The following is a 19,979-nucleotide window of genomic DNA, read 5'->3' as shown; positions in this document are numbered from 1 at the left end:
ACATTTCAACTTTTAACTATTTAAATTTTCAGCTTTTTCCTTTTAAACCAATTTAAAGTGAAACAACACAAAACACTACAAACCACAACACAATTAAATATAGATTAAAATGTGAAAACAAAAAGAAGATGCACATTCTCTGTCATATGGACCTGCATGAATAAACTTTCTGAATCCTTTATCATCTGCAACTGAAAATAGTTGTGGATGATTACTATACCTTTCTAATGTGACCTTGTTGTCCCTGGCTCTCTTTCTCTCTCCCTCCCGCTCTGTTCCTGTGCTACTGAGTGTAACTACCGCCCCTCCTCCCTCTGCTCAGCGTAAAGCACAAGGCTCGCGTGCAGAGTGAAGCGAAAAAAAGTGCGATAGAGAGGGTGAGAGAAAGAAAAAAAAAAAACACGTGACGGCTCGCGATAAGGAGCCGGCTCGCGTCGTTTACGTCAAAGAGTCAGCTCTAAGAGCCATTTCGTTCGTGAACGACCCATCACTACAGCACAACAGGGCCAGCAGTGCACGGGCAGGAGTGCATTTCTTACTGAGCGTGCACTGCAAACTCTGTTTGTCAGCAATCGAGCTGCTCTCAGCATCAAGAGACTCCAACCTAAAGAAACATCTGGAAGTAAAAACTAACGTTAGCCTACTGCAGCTAGCTTGTTTTAGTTGTCGTAGCAACCTGGGTTATTTGCCACTTCAGTATCTTCGATGTACTATCGCTGTGTGATGTATTACTATTACTGAAGTAACATCGTTACTGACGTTAGTTCCAGTGATGGGAATAACGGCGTTACAAGTAACGGCTAATTACTATCGTAATTATCGTTGCTATCGTTACAACGCTGTTACTGTTTTTTTGTTTTTTTTTCATATTTTTATTGAGAGACAAGTGTACATTAGTTTACAGTGACAATACAATCTGTTCCCCTCACATATTTTTTAGTTTTTCTTACATGAACAGATACGATAATACACACACACACAGGCACACCCACACACACGCTTAAATAAAATTAAAACAAACAAACAAACAAAACCTAAGAAGAAACCCAAACAACAAACCCCAAAACACACACAAAAAAAAAAAAAAAAAAAAAAAGGGGGGGGGGGGGGGATATGATATTAATCAGCTGGTAGAGCGTTTAATGACTTGCAATAATTTACGAAGGGGCCCCAGATACGATAAAATTCTCTGTATTTGCCTTTCGCTACAAGGCCTATCTTTTGCAATTTAAGAAATGACATCACATCTCTAAACCAAAAAGAAACTGAAGGTGGCTTTGAAGATTTCCAAAGGAGTAAGATGCAACGTCTAGCCAAAAGTGATGTAAAGGCTAATATTTTGAAGTGTGTAGGGTCGGTTAGACCAGTGTTGACTGGAAGCCCAAAAACAGCTAGAAAAGGGTCCATGCAGATTTGGGTCCCAAGAGCCTTGGAAAGAATAACTGAATACTGACTCCAGAAGCCATGGAGTCTTGGGCACAGAAAGAACATATGGCCTAGGTCACATGGGGTGGCATGACATCTCTCACACTGATCCATTACTTGTGGGTAAATCTCAGACAGACGAGACTTTGAATAGTAAACCCTGTACAACACCTTGAACTGGATAAGTTGTAACCTGGCACAGGACGTACTATAACGGACATTGGATACTGCTTTCTCCCATTGCTGATCCGAAAATATTATGCCTAACTCCCGCTCCCAAGCCCCCCTAATTTTAGCAACTGAATGGACATTTAAATCCATAAGTCATTTATATATTAAAGATATAATTGACTTCTTATTGGGTTTAAGGGATAAGAATTCCTCCCACGGTTGGACATTTGGAAGAAGAGGGTAGGAGGGGAAGAGAGCAGAAGTACAATGCCGTGCCTGAAAATAACGGAATAGATTGGCAGCCGGAAGATTTGTTTCTGAACACAGGTCTAAAAAAGTTAAGAAAGTGCCATCTTTATAGAGATCCTTAAACGTGTTAATACCATGACGCTTCCACTGTACATAGGTACCATCAATGAGGCCAGGAGTAAACAGATGGTTCTGTGTGATGGGCATGCATACTGATGCAGAGATGTACTTAAAATGACTCCTGAATTGTGACCAGATCCTTAGACTAGACTGTACCACGGGATTTTGGGTGAAATGAGAAGGCTTAAGTGGTAGTGGAGAGAACAATAAAGCTTCTAAGGATGAGGAAGTGCACGACAGGCGCTCCAGTTTGCACCACAGCAGTTCTTGGGATTCAAGCCAATGGGTCAATTTGTGAATATGAGAGGACCAATAATAAAATAAAAAGTTAGGCAAGGCAAGACCACCATCAAATGTCAGTCTCTGTAATAATGATTTCCTCACCCTGGGATGTTTCCCTCCCCACAAAAATGATGTAACTAGCTGGTCTAACTTTTTGAAAAAAGCTTTAGGTAAAAATATAGGAATATTCTGAAACAGAAATCACAATCGAGGCAAAATGTTCATCTTTACAGCATTGATCCGACCAATTAGGGACAAAGGTAGCAATTTCCATCTCTGAAAATCTGATTGAATTTGAGTCATTAAAGGGGAGAAATTGGAAGAGTATAGAGAAGACAAAGTACGAGTCACGATAACTCCCAAATATTTAAAGCCGGCAGGGCTAAGTCTAAAAGGAATGTCAGATTGCTTAAGTGTAAGACTTAAAGAATTTATGGGGAAACATTCACTTTTAAGAAGATTTATTTTGTAACCTGACAAAGAGCCGAACTTGTTTAATAGAGACACAATCGATGGTATGCTAGATAAGGGATCAGAAACATAAAGAAGCAGGTCATCTGCATATAAAGACAATTTTACGTCAAGGCCTGACCGGGAAATACCATGAAAATGAGGAAGGGCCTTCAAGGCTATAGATAGGGGTTCAATTACAATAGCAAAAAGTAGGGGGGACAGGGGGCAACCCTGTCTCGTACCGCGTGACAATGAGAAGTAGCCAGAGCAAACACCATTTGTATAGACACTGGCTTGGGGTGCCTTGTACAACAGTCGAATCCACGAAATGAATCTGTCCTTGAAACCAAATCTTTGTAAGACCGCAAAGAGAAAGCTCCACTCCACACGATCGAAAGCTTTCTCAGCGTCAAGTGAGATAACTACTTCTGGATTAGTGGCCGAGTGTTGGGAAAGAATGACATTCAAAAGCGTGCGGACATTAAAGAACAGCTGGCGGCCTTTAATAAAGCCATTCTGTTCATCTGAAATAATAGTAGGAAGAACCTTTTCAAGGCGAATTGCTAAAATTTTTGCCAAGACTTTAACATCCACATTCAGCAGTGAGATAGGCCTATATGAGGTGCAAGACGTAGGATCCTTACCCTTCTTTAAGAGAACAGTAATTAGTGCTTGAGACAATGTAGGGGGCAATAGACCACATTCAAAAGATTCATTATACACTGAAAGAAGTAGTGGGGCTAACTTGTCTATAAATGTTTTTAAAAATTCAACTGAAAACCCATCAGGTCCTGGTGCCTTACTATTGTGCATGGTCTTGATTGCATGCACAATTTCATCCAACCTAAAAGGGGCATCTAATTGTTCAGCTATAACAGGATCGACAGTGGGCATTGTAAGACCGTTAAAAAAAGAATCCACCTCAGAGGCGTCAGCAGCAGATTCAGATTCATATAGGGAGGAATAATACCTCTTAAACACCTCATTTACTTCCTTTGGATCAGAGACCAAGTTGCCTGCTGCATCTTTAATTTGAGAAATTAATCGAGAAGAGGCCTGACGTTTTAACTGATGGGCCAAAAGCCTTCTGGGCTTATCACCATGTTCATAATAAGTCGCACGCGCACGAAGTAAAAGACGTTCAGCATCTGCCGTAGAAAGTAAATCAAATTCGGTCTGCAAGTCAAGTCGTCTTTTATGCAAATCAGGAGTGGGATTGGCAACAACCTGTCTATCTATGTCACAAATTTGTGTAGTCAAAGTTTGAAGTTTGGCTTTGTGGTTTTTAGTGGAATGGGCAGAGAAAGAAATTATTTGCCCACGCACATATGCCTTAAGAGATTCCCAAAGCAATGACCTTGTAACAGTATCGCTGTCGTTAAACACCATAAATTCATCAATTGCGGATTTGATAAAGGTAACAAATCCCTCATCCGAAAGCAACAAAGAGTTAAATCTCCAGGGTGAGGAAAAAGGGGACTGGGCTATGAGCTTGATGTCAACGCTAAGTGGTGCGTGATCGGAAATGACAATTGGATGATATGAAGATGACAGTACTTTTGGAATAAGGGAACCGTCAACAAAAAAATAATCAATCCGCGAAAAGGACTGATGTACCTGAGAAAAGAAAGAGTACGCTCTGGTAGTAGGGTTAGAAAACCTCCAGGGATCTACAAAACCATTCTGAAACATAAACTCTGAAATAGACTTGGACATAGAGGATTGGGTCAGGGTCCGAGGATTCGAGGATTCAAGCGATCTAAGGCAGGATCAATAACACAGTTTAAGTCACCACCCAGTATCAAAAGATGAGTATCAAGGGAAGGGAGACTACTCAAAAGTGCATCTGTAAAACCTGGATTATCAAAATTCGGTGCATACACATTAACTAAGAGGACGGGTACATTGTACATGGTGCCTACAACAACCAAATATCTCCCGTTTTTGTCAGCTTTAATCTCAGAGGCTGTAAACTGTACCCTTCTGTTTATTAAGATCGCCACCCCCCTGGCTTTTGAATTAAACATTGAATGGAAAGTATGTCCCACCCATGGGCACCTGAGCCTAAGATGATCCCTATTTTGCAAATGGGTATCTTGCAAAAACATTACATCACTCTTTAAACGTTTAAGATGTGAGAATATTTTAGATCGTTTAACTGGGCTATTCATACCTTTGACATTCCAAGTTAAAAATCTAATACCACTATTGCCTAAGGACTGACCTGAAGTGCTGATCATTGCAGAAAGATAAAAGAGAAAATACTTATTTCTTCACCCCCCAAAAAAGAACAAGTGGGAAAAACACACTCACACAAACACACAAAGCAAACCCACAACAACAGAAATACAGCTTCAGAATAAAAATAATAATAATACGTCAAACACACCCTCCCGCCTCCCCCCTGCACAGCAAAAGCCCCCATCCCCAAACGATGGAGACGGCAGTGCACGCTCCCACCCGGAGCAATCTGAACAAAAACGCTCCCGACTACGAAACGAACCGTATCAAACCAAAGCTCCAACAGAGTCATTTCTCAATAGATTAAAAGGCACAAATAAAAATAAAAACAACACAATTATATTTTACTATTAGACAGGTAAAACAAAACAAGTGTTTGGCAGAGTAACAAACTTAGCTTACCACAATGATGTTTGAATTAGCATCATTCGCTATATCAAACAAACAAACATTGTCCCGCTATATTTTTATCGCGTGGTTATACTCTTAATATATTCCTTGGCCTCATCTGGCGAGACGAAGTCGCGCTGCACTCCTTGATAAGTGATCCGTAGCCTTGCCGGATAGAGGATCCCAAATCGGACTCCCTGGATGCCGCGAAGCTGGCGACGGACCTCATTGAAAGCCGCACGGGCCCGCGCTGTCTTAGCGGTGTGGTCAGGGAACACAGAAATGGTCATATTATTTATCTGTACCCTCTGCAGCTCCCTGGCCTTCTGGAGAATCCTAGCGCAGTCCGCGTAATAGTGCAGCTTCACAACCATAGCGCGGGGACGTTCACCGGTGTTAGGTTTGGGGGCCAAAGTTAGGTGGGCTCTGTCTACAAGCGGCTCCTTCCCAAGCTGAAATGCCTCCATCAACAGCACGGACACATCTGTAGCAGACAGGACGTTCTCCTCTGGCACACCAACAATGCGGATATTATTGCAGCGAGACCTGGACTCCAAATCCTCGCATTTATTCTCCAATTTGGCAAACTCCTTTGACATCGCATCCACTTTGGCTTGGAGGTGAACAATATCATCCGTGCATGTGGAGAGAGACTGTTCCATCTCCGTAACTGTGCTTCTGAGGCCAGCGACTTCCTGCCGCATGGTAGTTATATCTGAGGAAAGGTCCGTTTTTAGTTGCTGTATGTCGGACCTGATAGACGTGAGATTCTCCGCAAACGCTGCCGTCAGTTCCTTTTTAAACAGTGCTGAAATTTCTTCACGAAGTTCAGAGAGGAGTTCAGCCTTCGTGAACTTTTCCGTATCGACGAGCGGCGTGTCGGGCGACCCAGGCAGTGGCGAAGTTTTACCACGAGGCGGGGATGTAGTGTTAGCAGCAGGCCGCAAGTTCGGCTGAGAGGTGCTTGCGCTCTTATTAACCTTACGCGACATTCTAAACACAAAAAGGAAAAACAGTCTTGTCTCGGAACTATACAAAAAAAACCCTGTCAAAATGTGCCTGGAAATGCTAGATAATAACTAGACTCTGCAGGAGCTGCGCTCGGTGCGACCTACGCCATAGTCACATAAACCGGAAGTCCCACAGCGCTGTTACTGTTAACAAGAAAATGCGGTGCGGTCGCGTTACTATTTTTCAATAAACAGACGGTTGAAGCTGCAGCTTACTGCATCTTATATCAGTTGCATGGAAGTAGCTGTAAGTAATCTGGGCGCTTGTTCTGTTTTCAATATGTTCATATGCTAATGACACAAATAAGTGTAAAGTGTTTCTATTGTTATACATTGGAAAATTGTGAATCTTTTATTTTGACATCTGGATAGACAGGAAGGCTTTTATTTTGACATGTGCATAGACAGGAAGCAAGAAATGCAGAGAACAGTGGGAAAAGCATGGCTACACCTTTGTAATCATTCATGTGGAATCCAAAGCAATCCTTCAAAGGAGTCCTTCAGAAAGCAATAGTCGTAAGTTCTGTCAGTTCTTTGTATGTTAAGCAATTAATAATAGGGTGTTTTGAGACATTATTTTGTACTTTCTTTGAAGTGAAGTTATAGGGTGTAGCTTCTGAGCTAATGATACAAGTATACGCTCACCCACTACCTGCTTGTTTTTCTTTGTAGTAATATCAGTTTGCATATCTACAGTATACTTATTTCATAGTCTCCTGTGTAAGTGCCAGAATATATTTACCTGCTGATTATATGACAATCGATTAAGAGTTTTGTATTATGTGTTTTTCTAGTTTCACTCCAGTTCAATGATGTCAGTGCAAGATGATTGCTATGTTTGGAGTCATTAAAGGAGCAAGTACGCTCACCTTCCTGGCTCTTGAAAAGGAGTTTGGCTGGCTGTTTATCTATGTTCACACTCAGGGAGTTTAACACATAGAGAGAACAGTACAGCGCTACAGTTTTAAGCAGCTGCACGCTCCCGTGGGAGGCGATCACTTTCTGGCAGACGATCACTTTTTGACACAACTCCTGGAGCTAAGGGGGCAAAACAATCGCATGAGTGCTGCTGTTTGACTGAATAAAGTAGTCGTGGTAAGCCAATCACACGACCACTTTAAGATGACAAAGCAACAAGGTGATTTATACCAGTTTTTAAATTGTGCTGATAGGCCACGTGAAATCAGAGTCATGATAAACGATATATATGCGTGTTTTTCCTCAATAGTTTCGCCACGTTTAACGTCTAAGGACAGCGCAGCGAGACCTCTCTGCTTATGAGCAAAAGATAAAAAAACAAAACAAAAAACAGCCCTTTCGTTTTGGTGGAAAAATGTCGACCAATCAAAAAATGATATGGCAATATGACATTTGGTTGTTTAGGAAGAGGAGGAAGTTTTAGGAGTGACGGCGAGAAAGAGAGAGAGCGATTTGTGACGTTTAGCGTGTTTGGAGTGTGTAGTTAATGAGTTGTCTTGTGTAGTTAGTGTGTAGTGTTGTGGATAGTTTTGTGTTGTGGGTCAGACCAATGAGGCGACTGCTGTGAATACATGAAAATAATAATTAGAATGTGTTAAATTTGCTTAGATGAGAGGGTCCAGCAGTACATCAGATAAATAGGAAAGGATGTGTCTGTGTTTCAGTTTGGCTTAGCTGTAGCCTGAGAGTGTGTAAGTGTCTAGAGAGAAAGGAATTTATGGACACTGGGGGTCTGGTGTCATAAAAGGAGACAGGAAGCTACAGTTGGAGATTGCTGATGCTGATGCTTGTACCTTTAATAAAAGTTCATAATTGTTATAACTTAGAAGCAGGTTTGCAGGAGACTCTGCACCTGATCTGTAAATGTAAAACAACAGTAAATGCAGAGTGGGGGTCTCAGTGTTTGTAACATGTTAACTCTGTTTCCTATGTTGTGTAGAGGAATTTGGTTTAGCTTGGGTGAGGAGGTTACTTTTATGACCCCCAGGAAGTCACGTACACAGAGACACACACACAGTGCTTTAACTGTTACGACACCCCCAGACCTACATGCACACTCACTCACGTACACTCACATAGACACACGGGTACGCGCACACACAGGCACTCACGTGCTCGTGCATACACACACAGACACACAGAGTTTGCAGCACATCAGGGGGGTTTTATGATGGGGTCGCTTCTATAAAGCTGACTGTAACTAACAAAGAGGTGGAAGATCTGCAGAGGGACACCGGCCTGGCACATCTCCCCTTCTAGAAGATGCTTTAATGAAGATGAATAAATGTTTTGTGAAATGACTACTGAGTCCGGTGCCGTCTCTGGATGCTTCGAGGAATAAAAAGAACCGGGGTGAAACTGATTTCCTAACACTGCTGAATGAAAACAGGAGGAGTGATACACCTGCTGCTGTCAGACCTGCAGGTATCAGGCTGTGATGTTCTCCTTTATAGTGGACAGAAATTATTTTTTTGGAGTGGCACAAATAATTTGTGTGGCATCTTATTGAAGAACAGCTGATTGTTCTGTAAATAGTTTGAAATGGTTATTAAAAAACGGTAAAAGGTAAATGGCTGCAAATAAGTTTGTTTGCAAAACTTGTGCATATGATTTTAAAATTGACAATTTATATTTGCATTTAAAGTTATGAAATATGATTCATTAAACATGTTTGTGGATGTTACAGTAAAAAATATCACTTTTGTTACTTGGATTTTATGTTTTTTGTCTGATTTTAGATAAATTGTGTTAAAACAGTCTGTCAAAATGAAAACATGACTGTAAATTCACATCGAGAATGTAAATTCAGTTCAATTCAATTTATTTATATAGCGCCAAATCACAACAAAAGTCGTGCTGGAAAGGATGATACAAGGCAAAGTAACATTTAGAGGGGAAATTAAAAGTAGTCAAAAAGGGCCAATTATACCCTGGACCTCAGAGGGTTAAACGTTTTTTAAAGTAAAACAATAGTTACTTTTCAAGTAATTAATTACTTTTAGAATCTTGTAACTCAGTTACTAACTCAGTTAATTTTTTGAAGAAGTAACTAGTAACTATAATTAATTACTTGTTCAAAGTAACTTGCCCAACACTGGTTAGTTCATACACTGTAGACTTGATGGATAGCATTAACAACCTGCTAGCTGCAAATAATCATGTATGAGCTAACCTCAGCTAACGCCAGCTAACAATGTTAGCTCGGTGGCGAGTACCCTTCAGTAATAGTAATAAATCACAGCAATAGTACAGTTGTAAAAAGCATGACAATATATTAAGTAATCCAAAGTATTCAGAATACGTTACTCTCATTGAGTAATTTAACGGTATACGTTGCAAACTACATTTGGGTCATGTAATCTGTAATCTGTAGTGGAATACATTTCAAAAGTAACCTTCCCAACACTGCATACTTTTACATACTTTTTCTGAGATACAGAAAAAGGAACTCAGAAGATGTGATCACAGCTGTGTTAAAAACAAACATCTTGCTTTGGAAGTTTTATTTTATACTGAAGTCTCACTGAGATCAAGATCAGTTTAAAGAGTCCTGAAAGCAAACATGTCAGCACTTCAGTGACGGTCTTTTATTTAGCAATAGTTAGCAGAAAAAACATTTAAAATTATACTTCAGTAGCCTGTTATAGACTATTATAGTTAGTATTATATATAAGTAGATGTGATATCTACTTATATCTAAAATGCGTTTTATACATAAAGCCATAAAGTAATGAGGTATTGACAAATGACTTAAAATGTGATTGCAGCTGTTAGAAATGTACATGTGACGTTTAAGTAATGCAGTATTGCTGTATTTTATTTCAAATATCATAAATATCTGTCATGGTCCTGGGCCATGTTGGCCCAGCATTCTTAGTTTTCTTGTATTTTTGTATTTTGTTCCTTATGCCGTGGTTCCTAGGTTCTGTTAAAGATGTTCCTTATTTGATTACCCCCTGTGTGCCCCTCTGTGTATCTGTGAGCCCTCGTTTCCCCTCCTTGTGTTTCATTTAATGTTTTCCCCAGCCCGTTATGTCCATGCTCTCTCTCCTCCTGTCTGAACCTCTGTGTACTTCCTGTTTTACTTTGACAGTCTCCCGTCAGTGTTGCATTTACTCCTGCTGTGTCTCGTTACGATTATCTGTGTCAGTTGTGTTCCCTGTGTGCTCCCACTTCCCTCGTTAACCCTCTGTGTATTTATGTGCATGTCTCCCTCAGTTCAGTGTCGCGTCGTCAACGTCTCCTCCCTGAACCTGTGTGTCTTTCTGTGGTCCCTCGGTCCTCAGTTAGCATTCCCAGCTTAGTTCTGTTTCTTTGTGAAGCCTGCAATAAAGCAGTGATTTTGAGTTCAGCTTTTTGTCTCCGTGAGTTTTGCGTTTGGGTCCTGATCTGCCTCCACACAGCCAGTTCATGACAATATCATATTTTCTATTTAAGTTGTTTCCAGCTGTAGTGGCTGTTGAATCTAAAGCAAACGAGGAGTGTCATTTAAATCCACACGAGCCAAACTACGTTCACTTTATTTTTAGGAGATACTGATCTCACGGTTTATGGTGACCACACTTGGCAGATTTTTCACATAATACCAAATATTTTTGCTTGAAATAAGTGAAAAATCTGCCAATGGAACAAGTGAAAATTCTCCAGATCCAAGATGCACTGTTTAAAAACAAGTTGATAAATGGTAAATGGTCTGCATTTGTATAGCGCTTTACTAAGGACCCCAAAGCGCTTTACACTACATTCAGTCATTCACACATTCACACACTGGCAATGGCAGCTACGTTGTAGCCACAGCTGCCCTGGGGCGCACTGACAGAGGTGATATCTCACTGAAATGTTACTCTGTAGCTGATTGTGTCACTCTGTCAGTTTAAACCCTTTTTTTAAAAAACATATAAAGTCTCTTTGATTCTGACTGTGCTGTCGTGTTGCTACAGCAAAGATAACTGTCACATCTAAGGTGTGTAGCATAAATCCTGTTGAATGTAAATAAAACAGTTGAATGTGTTACTATTATTACTTACCAGTATGGTAGCAACTGGTAGACAATTACTACCTAAGTTTTTAACCCAGAAGCAACATCTGTCTCCGTATAGTCCGTGTTTACAACTCAGACAATTGTCCCATAATGCAATTTGTTAGTGATATCAGAAACCTGAGCTTTGACTTATGTAGTTAACATCAGCTACAGCTAATACGATGAGTTTAGTTTAGTTTAGTCCAGCATTGTTATTCCTGATCAAAAGAATCTGATTAAAAGTTATTTTTAAGATTGTTAAACATTGCTCAGCATTATAATCTAAATGTCATTGAAACAAACAGCTACACTGAATGAAACATTTCGGATAACTGACAAAATATGTTCATTTGTCCACTGGAAAAATGTAGATATTATACCTTTAAGTCATTGATCATATTTATTTATCAATGAGGAAGGTTATTTAGCTGTAGCTTTCAGTTCTAGTATTTTTACTTTCACATTTGTAGTCTTACAGTGAAACAATTCTTTGTATTTTTTAGGCAGAACAAAATTAGCAGATTAAAAAGCTTCTTTTAAAATCCCTAAAATATTAAATGTTAAAGGAATTAAAACAGTAAAACACTGCAAACAAAGAGAGTTGCTTCGTGCATACCTGTGTCTCGTGCATTTGAACCAGTTGAGGATGTCGGTGCATCGGGTGTAGTAAACCTGGTCAAACGGATGGGCATAAGACTCCTGCACCGTCACTGCATAACTGGAGGAACAGGAAAAAACAGCCTGACAGGATGAATTTCTAATTCTGGATAAACTTTTGTCATTATCGAATATTAAATGTAATATATTAAAATACGTTTTTGTAGTAACTGCAAACATCAAATATAACATAAATGTAAGTCCAACTTTTTCTTTCCTCAACTAGTCAATAATATCCAAAAGCAATGATCTCATTATAAATACAACAGTTAGAATAAATCTAATTTTTAAATATGAAAATTTTTTAATAGCCATTGAGTCATCTGGGGAAAAACATTTACTTTCCTTAAAGTTCACAACCGCTCAGGTTGTTATCAACTCATCTTCCTTACCCTGCGTGGCTGTCAGCGAGCTCACTGTGTGTTTTCATTGTGTTGAACAAAGGTTACTGAACTGAGTCTAACCTTTAGCGAGAAGTCAAAGCTGTAATAATCATCAGCAGTAATATCCATTTGCACAATTCCTACTGATTACACAGAGACATTATCGATCACAGCACCTGCACTTTCCGTAGCTCTCATCAGAAACGGCATTGTGCTTTCACCCAACATACTGCTGAGTGCTGGGACCACTCAAGCAGTCACATTACCATCTCTCTGAATTTACAGCCTCGATATGTCCCCACGAGTAAACCTTTTCCCTTTTGCATTTGATTATTGGCAAACGCTCAGCGTTGATTTGTGGCGGCAGTCCATTAGTTCACTGCAGTATTTCTTTTGTTAAATATCATTTTGTATATTGAAGAGACTCAACTGGGGGAACGTACCTCTCCCAGTGGCTGCACACATTGGGATCATCGGGGTTTAGTGGTGACACCAGGGAGCTCAAACCGCTCAGGCTGAGCCACAGCAGAGCTTGGGGAGAAACTCCATCGGTACCCATCGTCCTCCTCCTCCCTCGGTTCCTCCTTCTGTCCTCAGGGAAGGAAACGAAAACAGTGAGGAACACGAGTTCACCGTTTATACTTCATGTTTTGATAGCTTTTAACACGTCTATGCTGCTTTTTATCTCTTCTGCACTGGATTTCAAAGGATATTTTGAGACCAACAGTTATTGAACACCACCAAGATTAACATTTTTTAACATAACCGACAAGTGTATATAATCTACAGTCACTGTAACTGTGTAACTTACAGAAGCAATAGCTTGTGACACACAAAGTGAATTTTAATATTTAAGGAGAATAATGGTGGAGTTCTGAGAGTTTCCCTCCACCACGTACAGGGTTACACAAAACCAGCCTCGTAATGATTTTTGCTCTGCTTGTTCTGAGTCTTTGGAGATTGAATTGGGGATAAAATCGGCTCGTCTCAGCTGGGCTGGCTTGTTATAGCAATGGCAGAAAAACATGTTCAAATGAACAGTAAGTAGCATATTGAGCAGAATAAGAACAGGTTTTCTGGGGTACAGGAAAGATAACCCTCCTATTCAACGAGCAGCAGGGATTCCTGTAGGAAGCCCATAAAGCCCAACAGTAACATCTATAAATCAATCAAAAAAAAAATGCTTTCTCAAACCCTAATATTGGATATAATAGGTAAGATATACTGGTGTCTTTTGAGTGTTTGACTTGTAATTTCACTTTAAGCATGAGAAGGAGAAGACAGACACATAAAGAAAGGTTACTGTGTTACTGTGTGTCAGCGTTTTCACATATGATTACATAAACAGTAGGGGTGCAACGATACTCGTATTGATATTGAACCGTTCGATACAGTGCTTTCAGTTCGTTACGCATATGTATCGAACAATGCAAAATTTATTTTATCAATATATCTTCTGACGGTGCTGTCTGTGTTGAGCGCTCAGTGGATCTGCGCTCGACAGTGCAGCCTAGGTGGAGTAGTCGAACGCAGATTCACTGAGCGCAGGGCAAGCTAGCAAGACAGAAGCTAAGCTCCTTGCAACATGGCAAATTGAACCTCCCCCACCCTCATTCAGATCTGGCGTTTGGAACTATTTTGGTTTTCATGTGACGTATGACCCTGAAGGTAAGCACGTCATGGACTAAAGTAAAACAGTATGTTGGATGTGCCAGCAATGCTCAATTACATTGGTGGGAACTAGTGTGTTAGCGCAGTTAGCTTGTTAACGTGTTGGCTGTCCAGCCCCACGCACGGGGCGATCCGCGGTATCTCGTTAACGGAGATTTGCCGTGTTGTGGCGTTAACGTCATTTCAACGAGATTAACGCTGACAGCACTAGTGGGAACACAACGAATATGACTGCACATTTACTGTGGAAGCAGACAAAAACAACAAGCACGCATGCTACAAACTTTACCCGAGTCATTTAGACAGCCGTTAGCACATGATTCTCCTTATGGGGGCCTGATATGTTTAATATGCTGCTGAGAATATAGCCCAGAAGAAGCGTATAGTAGAGCTTTTATTTTGGAAAGAGACATTTCTCTGTAATAAACTCTCTTTTCCAAAGATGAGTGATTTCTCCATCAGATAGATTTATTTTTTATTACTTTGTTGTTTCAGCAACATTAAATTTAAAAACTGTACTTTTGAGTTAAAATATATATTTATAATTTTAATAAATGACAAATTAAAAAGGCATGAACATTTTTTTTGTATCGAAAAAATATCGAACCGTGACACCAAAGTATCGAACCGTGAATTTTGTGTATTGTTGCACCCCTAATAAACAGTGTAAATAAGGATGCAGATCGACCCATTTAGTGCCAATTGACATGCATCATAAAGCATCCATTCGCTTTTTGAAAAACTCATCTTCTTGTGAGAAGTTGGATTTGTATCATTCAACTCAACTTTAACAAAGAGATTCATGAAAAACTTCAAAGACACTCCAGTGGCTGATTTTGCATGAGCAACCATGCTTTGTATTTGCTCTAAAAACACCACGACTTCTTGTCTTTATGTATGAAAGTGAACATCTACCATTCACTCTTCCCTCTAAACAAAAAGGCTTTGCATTAAAACAGACTTTGCAACTGTTCAACATATGATTACTTAAGAAGTGTGTTCAAACTCGTGTAAAGTGTAATTACGATAAATATTTGTGAAAAACTGACACATGCCAGAACTCGATGTCAGATTCAGTGGGTAAAGTCACAAAAAGAAACAAGAAAAGCACAACGAGGAGTAAATACTAACATTTCTTAAGATGAGAACGATATAACAACCAATTCACGAGGTAGCTGAAGTTGTGTTTGGGGCGATCCACTGTAATTTTCTGTACAGCACAACAAAGACAGATGAATACATATCAAAAGAAACGAGCGTAGAAATGCAGAAATCTCCTGTACTGTGCAAAATTAAATAGTAGAGCAAGCTTGCAGTGCTGAGAATGCCATTGAGGAAACGCAACAACTCATTGTAGGGTTGTGTGTCTGTCACTACAACCATGAAGGAAACTGTCAATTATTCCTTAAAAATGCAAAAATTGCAGGATTTCAGTGCCCATAAATTACACTAACAGTAATTTGGTGTAATTTCTCACCGCTAGATGTATCACCTTTGTTGTGCAATGGTACAATTCAATGCAAAAAAAGAATATCCAGCACAATGATTACCACGAGTTTTCCTGTCAGTCTAAATTCTCATCAGCCTGAGAGGATGAACGTCTCCACCCAGGAGCCGACATCCTCTGGGTGTTTGCACAATTAATGTTTTCAGGGAGCATTGTTGATGGCAGCTGTGGGATGATAGTGACATAAAATCCAACAGCAGACCCTTTCCTCATGACATCAGGCCTTTTCAGAGGCGCACACACTGACAGCCCGGGAAAATCACGGTGATGATGAATGGATAAATGAGTGACGGAGGTGTTGCAAACCAATTTCTCCCAGCCGCCCTGTCATGTAAAAGAATGACAATTGAATGTTCGTTTGTGGAGAACTGCTGGAGCGTTCCCATTAGTGTGATATGAGCCGTGCCATGAGAAGATGCTGAGAAGTCAGACGAGCAAGTTTGTGTTTTTTACAGCTGTCTGCTGTGTGGACATCGTCGCAGACAGCTGTGACTACACCGAAACAGTGAATAATGAATGGACAGTGATGACATTAATTTAATGTCCACAGCTGCATCACTCACATCCGAGATGGGACAAATTGGTCAAGTGGAATAACAGGAAAAACATACAAACTTAAAAATGGATGAAACAACAAAGCTACCAGTGATTAAAAGACAAGGCAACTCGGTTTTCTTCCCTGGTGCTGTTTTCTTTTCTAAAACGGAGAACACAGACACCTGTTCAGTAGAAGTGACTCTCATGCTCACCCAGTTTATTCCCTTCTGTGCTTTATAATCCCTCCATCATTCTGCTGGTAACATTACAGAAAAACACATAAACCCACTGGTTACATTTTGTTACTCCTCATTCCAAATGGAATCAATTCATTTCACACAAAACTCCATAAGTTTTTTTTCTAATTGCTTAAAATTGTTGCAAACGTATTAAAAATAAAAACAAAAATATTGATTGATATGTTTATTGATTAGCATTCAAATATCTCAGTGAAGACAGAACAAAGATTTACCACAAAGCAAGAAAGCATGAGACAAGGCTAATCAAAAGGTATTGGCTGAAGCATTTGCTTATTACGCCAACCCTTTTAACAAAAGATCTTTTAGCATGCAGCTCCTGTACACAGGGCTCGAAGCAAATAATAAAATTCAATTCAATTCAATTTCATTTATATAGCGCCAAATCACAACAAATGTCGCCTCAAGGCGCTTCATAGATACAGAGAAAAACCCAACAATCATATGACCCCCTATGAGCAGCACTTTGGCGACAGTGGGAAGGAAAAACTCCCTTTTAACAGGAAGAAATCTCCGGCAGAACCCGGCTCAGAGAGGGGCGGGGCCATCTGCTGCGACCGGTTGGGGTGAGAGAAGGCAAACAAAGCAAATATAACGAATATAAATATAACAAATATAACACGTACATAAGTGTTTCCAGCCTTTGCCATGACACTCAAAATTGAGCTCAGGTCCATCCTGTTTCCACTGATCACTAGGGGTGGGGGGAAAATGGATACTGTGTAGTATGGTGATATTTTGTTTGCTAATAATGTATCGATACAGGGACAGCAGAAATCGATATTTTGTTACAAAAAGGTTTTTGTGCTCTGACTTCAGAGCATGTTGATCCTTTTTCTGAGCAAGAATCCTGACATTCCTTCACTGTCCAAATGTGTTTAACTTGTTTTTGGCAGCAATAAACATGACAGTTTACTTATTTTAATTTAAGACATGTTTTATTTTAATTAAGTTTAAAACTTTTTTATTTAATGTAAAATTATATTTTGTTTTAATTTACTTTCAAATTCTTCAGTTGCTGAAGGGGCTGCATAGTTTTCATAAACTGCATAGTTCAGAATAGCTATAATTGTACCAGATGGTTGATTCAGTTAAGTTGGACTAGACTGTAATACAAACCGTTCAGTTTGTCAACAATCAAACTGAAATGAGAGAAAGACTGAGTGTGAGACTTTGATATGAGATAAAATGAATATTGATAAAGTTTACCTTTATGTATAGAATCTGAATATCGCAAAATATTTTAAAAAATTGCAATAGTATTGTATCGTGCGTTAAGTATTGTGATAATATCGTATCGTGGGATGTATGGTGATTCCCACCTCTACTGATCACCTGTCAGATGTTTGCCTGTGACAAATCCAGTTGGTTGGACATGATTCGGAAAGTCATCTTTCTATATAGACCTATGTAGACTCTATGTAGACTCTATGTAGACCTCCAGTACATGAATGTTTCAGGACACAGATCTGCGGAACGATGCTGAAACCATTTCTGCCCTAAGCACACAGCCGAGATAACAAAGGAGTGCCCTCAGGACCACTCTGTGAATATCCTCGAGTGGGCGAGCCAGAGCCCAGACTTGAACCTGATTGAACATCTCTGAAGAGATACGAAAATAGCTGTGTGCTCCCCATCCAAAATTAAAGAGCTTAAGAGGATCCATAAAGGAGAACAGGAGAAACTGCCCAAAAAAGGGATGTCAAGCTTGTAGCATCATACTCAAAAAGACTTGAGGGTGTAACTGAAATTGGATTTTACCCCCCGACAAAACGTGATTATCCAGAGTAAAGACCAGGCAGCAGAGCAGAGGGTGGCTGGCCTCTCTTAGCGATGCGCTGAGGAGTTTGGCCTTCTCTGCTCAGGCTGCTACTCCCGCGACCCGAACCCGGATAAGAGGCAGAAAAAGGGATGGATGTTTGTCCTCAAATATAAAAAGTACTGAAAAATCTTCATAATCTTGATAATATTTTGTACTCATTTTCTTTACCAATATAGTGTGCTTCCTTTCACTTTACATTAGGGCAAGCACAAGGAGTCCTAAAGCAGTCGATCAATAAAGTATTGATACAGGAACCAATACAGTATATTTCCATACTGGTATTTTATCCTATCCCATAATGCTAATGCGTATATGTGGCAAAGGTAAACATGACCCAGACCAATCAATATACAGAGCATGACCTCTAACTCTGAAAGCATAACACACTGTTTAAGTATTTTTATTTTAATATATACCCGAAGCTAAACAAAAAATAGCATCACAAGGGTTGAATTTTAAAGTATTGCCTCATTAGATTATTACAAATATCAGAATATGAAGTGGTACCTATGGTGCTGCTTACCTTGAACAAGGTTGGGTGTGATGGATGGTGAAATGCTGTCAAACAGGAACAAATGACCCACTATTGGAGGATGGAGGATGGACCTCAGAATGCCTGTTTTAAGACAAAGACATAAAAAAACAAATATTTATTAAATAAATGAAGAAGATTTCATTCATTTCCTTCTAGGAAAACAAGAACAGAAGATGTATGTCCTTGTTTGCTTCGTCTCTCACACTTTAGTTTTATCCAACAACGTCTTAATCATCACCTTGTAGTCAAATACACCTAAGGACACCAAAACTGCAGAGAACTCACTTCCTCTAATTAATTCAATTTCAGCAGATACATTCGAGCTTCCATCTGATATTCCTTAGGATTAAACTGTAAGATAAGTCAAAACCCTCCAACATTCAGTCAGCAATAGTTTTACCTGAGCTCTGTCATATTTTATCAGTTATAAACATTAAAAACATCAGAACCAAAGAACTACAGTAATGTGAATTAGGATGTGTGTCTGCAGTAAGGCGGCGTGTGGATATACAGAGCTATGGGATAGTTTGACACACTTTCAGTAGATTCTTATCCCTCATAAAGCACCGTCATGTAAGTGTGTAGGTGTCTGATCAGCACCGAATTCATTCTCCACACATCCAGCAAGATTTGTATAGATTTGTCTTCAGCCAAAGGTACAGCGAGGAGTCTTAAAACAAAATGAATGGGTGTGCAGAACAGGATCGACTCCATGCCATGAATAAGATAGCAGCTAGTGGCTAATAACAAAACAATAATGCTAATGCTAGAGGTAGATGGAAAACGTTATCAGCCCTGCCTATAGTGTTCATTTAATAGAATAACACAATAGTGTCTAATAATTTCTGTTTCTCTTAAAGTACTAGATTGAAACTGTGAAATAGTCGACCAGGAACTAGACAGAACCCTAAATTATAAACTGAATTTCATCTGCAGTAAATATACAACCTTTTTGGACTTTTTAAACGACCTAATATTTGTACAACTAGGACTCCACTGAACTATCAGAAAACTGAGACGCTAGCCGGGGCATCGATACTCGTTGCTATGTAACAACATTGTTTGTTTATTTGTTTATTTATAAGGAACCCCATTAGCTTCCACAACAGCGGTTGCTAGTCTTCCTGGAGCCCAAATCATCAAATACCACCGAATAAAATGTTACACAATGAATTGGATGCAAAATATCCACATAATGTGGCTCTTACATCCACAATAAGGTTTTACAATTCTGAAAATATAAGCATGTAAATATTAAAAATTATAAAAA

The 19,979-nt window shown here is 39.6% G+C and overlaps 1 protein-coding gene and 1 long non-coding RNA gene across 5 annotated transcripts in view; one reads left to right on the top strand and one right to left on the bottom strand.

The window, feature by feature from the left end:
* LOC146525160 (multiple epidermal growth factor-like domains protein 11) overlaps positions 1 to 19,979 on the bottom strand; it is a 289,529-nt gene that overhangs the window by 205,944 nt on the left and 63,606 nt on the right. For 3 of the 4 annotated variants that reach the window (XM_085154203.1, XM_085154371.1, XM_085154443.1), the window contains exons 2-4: positions 18,698 to 18,790; positions 12,824 to 12,967; positions 11,957 to 12,058 (exon numbers count right to left, since the gene is read on the bottom strand). In XM_085154203.1, the coding sequence (XP_085010329.1) occupies positions 11,957 to 12,058; positions 12,824 to 12,939 (218 nt within the window). In that variant the 5' untranslated portion in view covers positions 12,940 to 12,967; positions 18,698 to 18,790. Of the gene's footprint in view, positions 1 to 11,956; positions 12,059 to 12,823; positions 12,973 to 18,697; positions 18,791 to 19,979 lie in introns of all 4 variants that reach the window. The other variant, XM_085154285.1, reaches the window with a different exon arrangement.
* LOC146525162 (uncharacterized) lies at positions 6,612 to 8,155 on the top strand. The gene is made up of 2 exons (XR_014873544.1): positions 6,612 to 6,857; positions 7,136 to 8,155. It is a non-coding gene; the product is annotated as an uncharacterized LOC146525162 (long non-coding RNA).

This window comes from Neolamprologus multifasciatus, chromosome 1 (assembly GCF_963576455.1).
Source record: "Neolamprologus multifasciatus chromosome 1, fNeoMul1.2, whole genome shotgun sequence".
In the NCBI taxonomy this organism is placed as follows: Eukaryota; Metazoa; Chordata; class Actinopteri; order Cichliformes; family Cichlidae; genus Neolamprologus; species Neolamprologus multifasciatus.
This window is presented reverse-complemented; position numbering and strand designations above follow the sequence as displayed.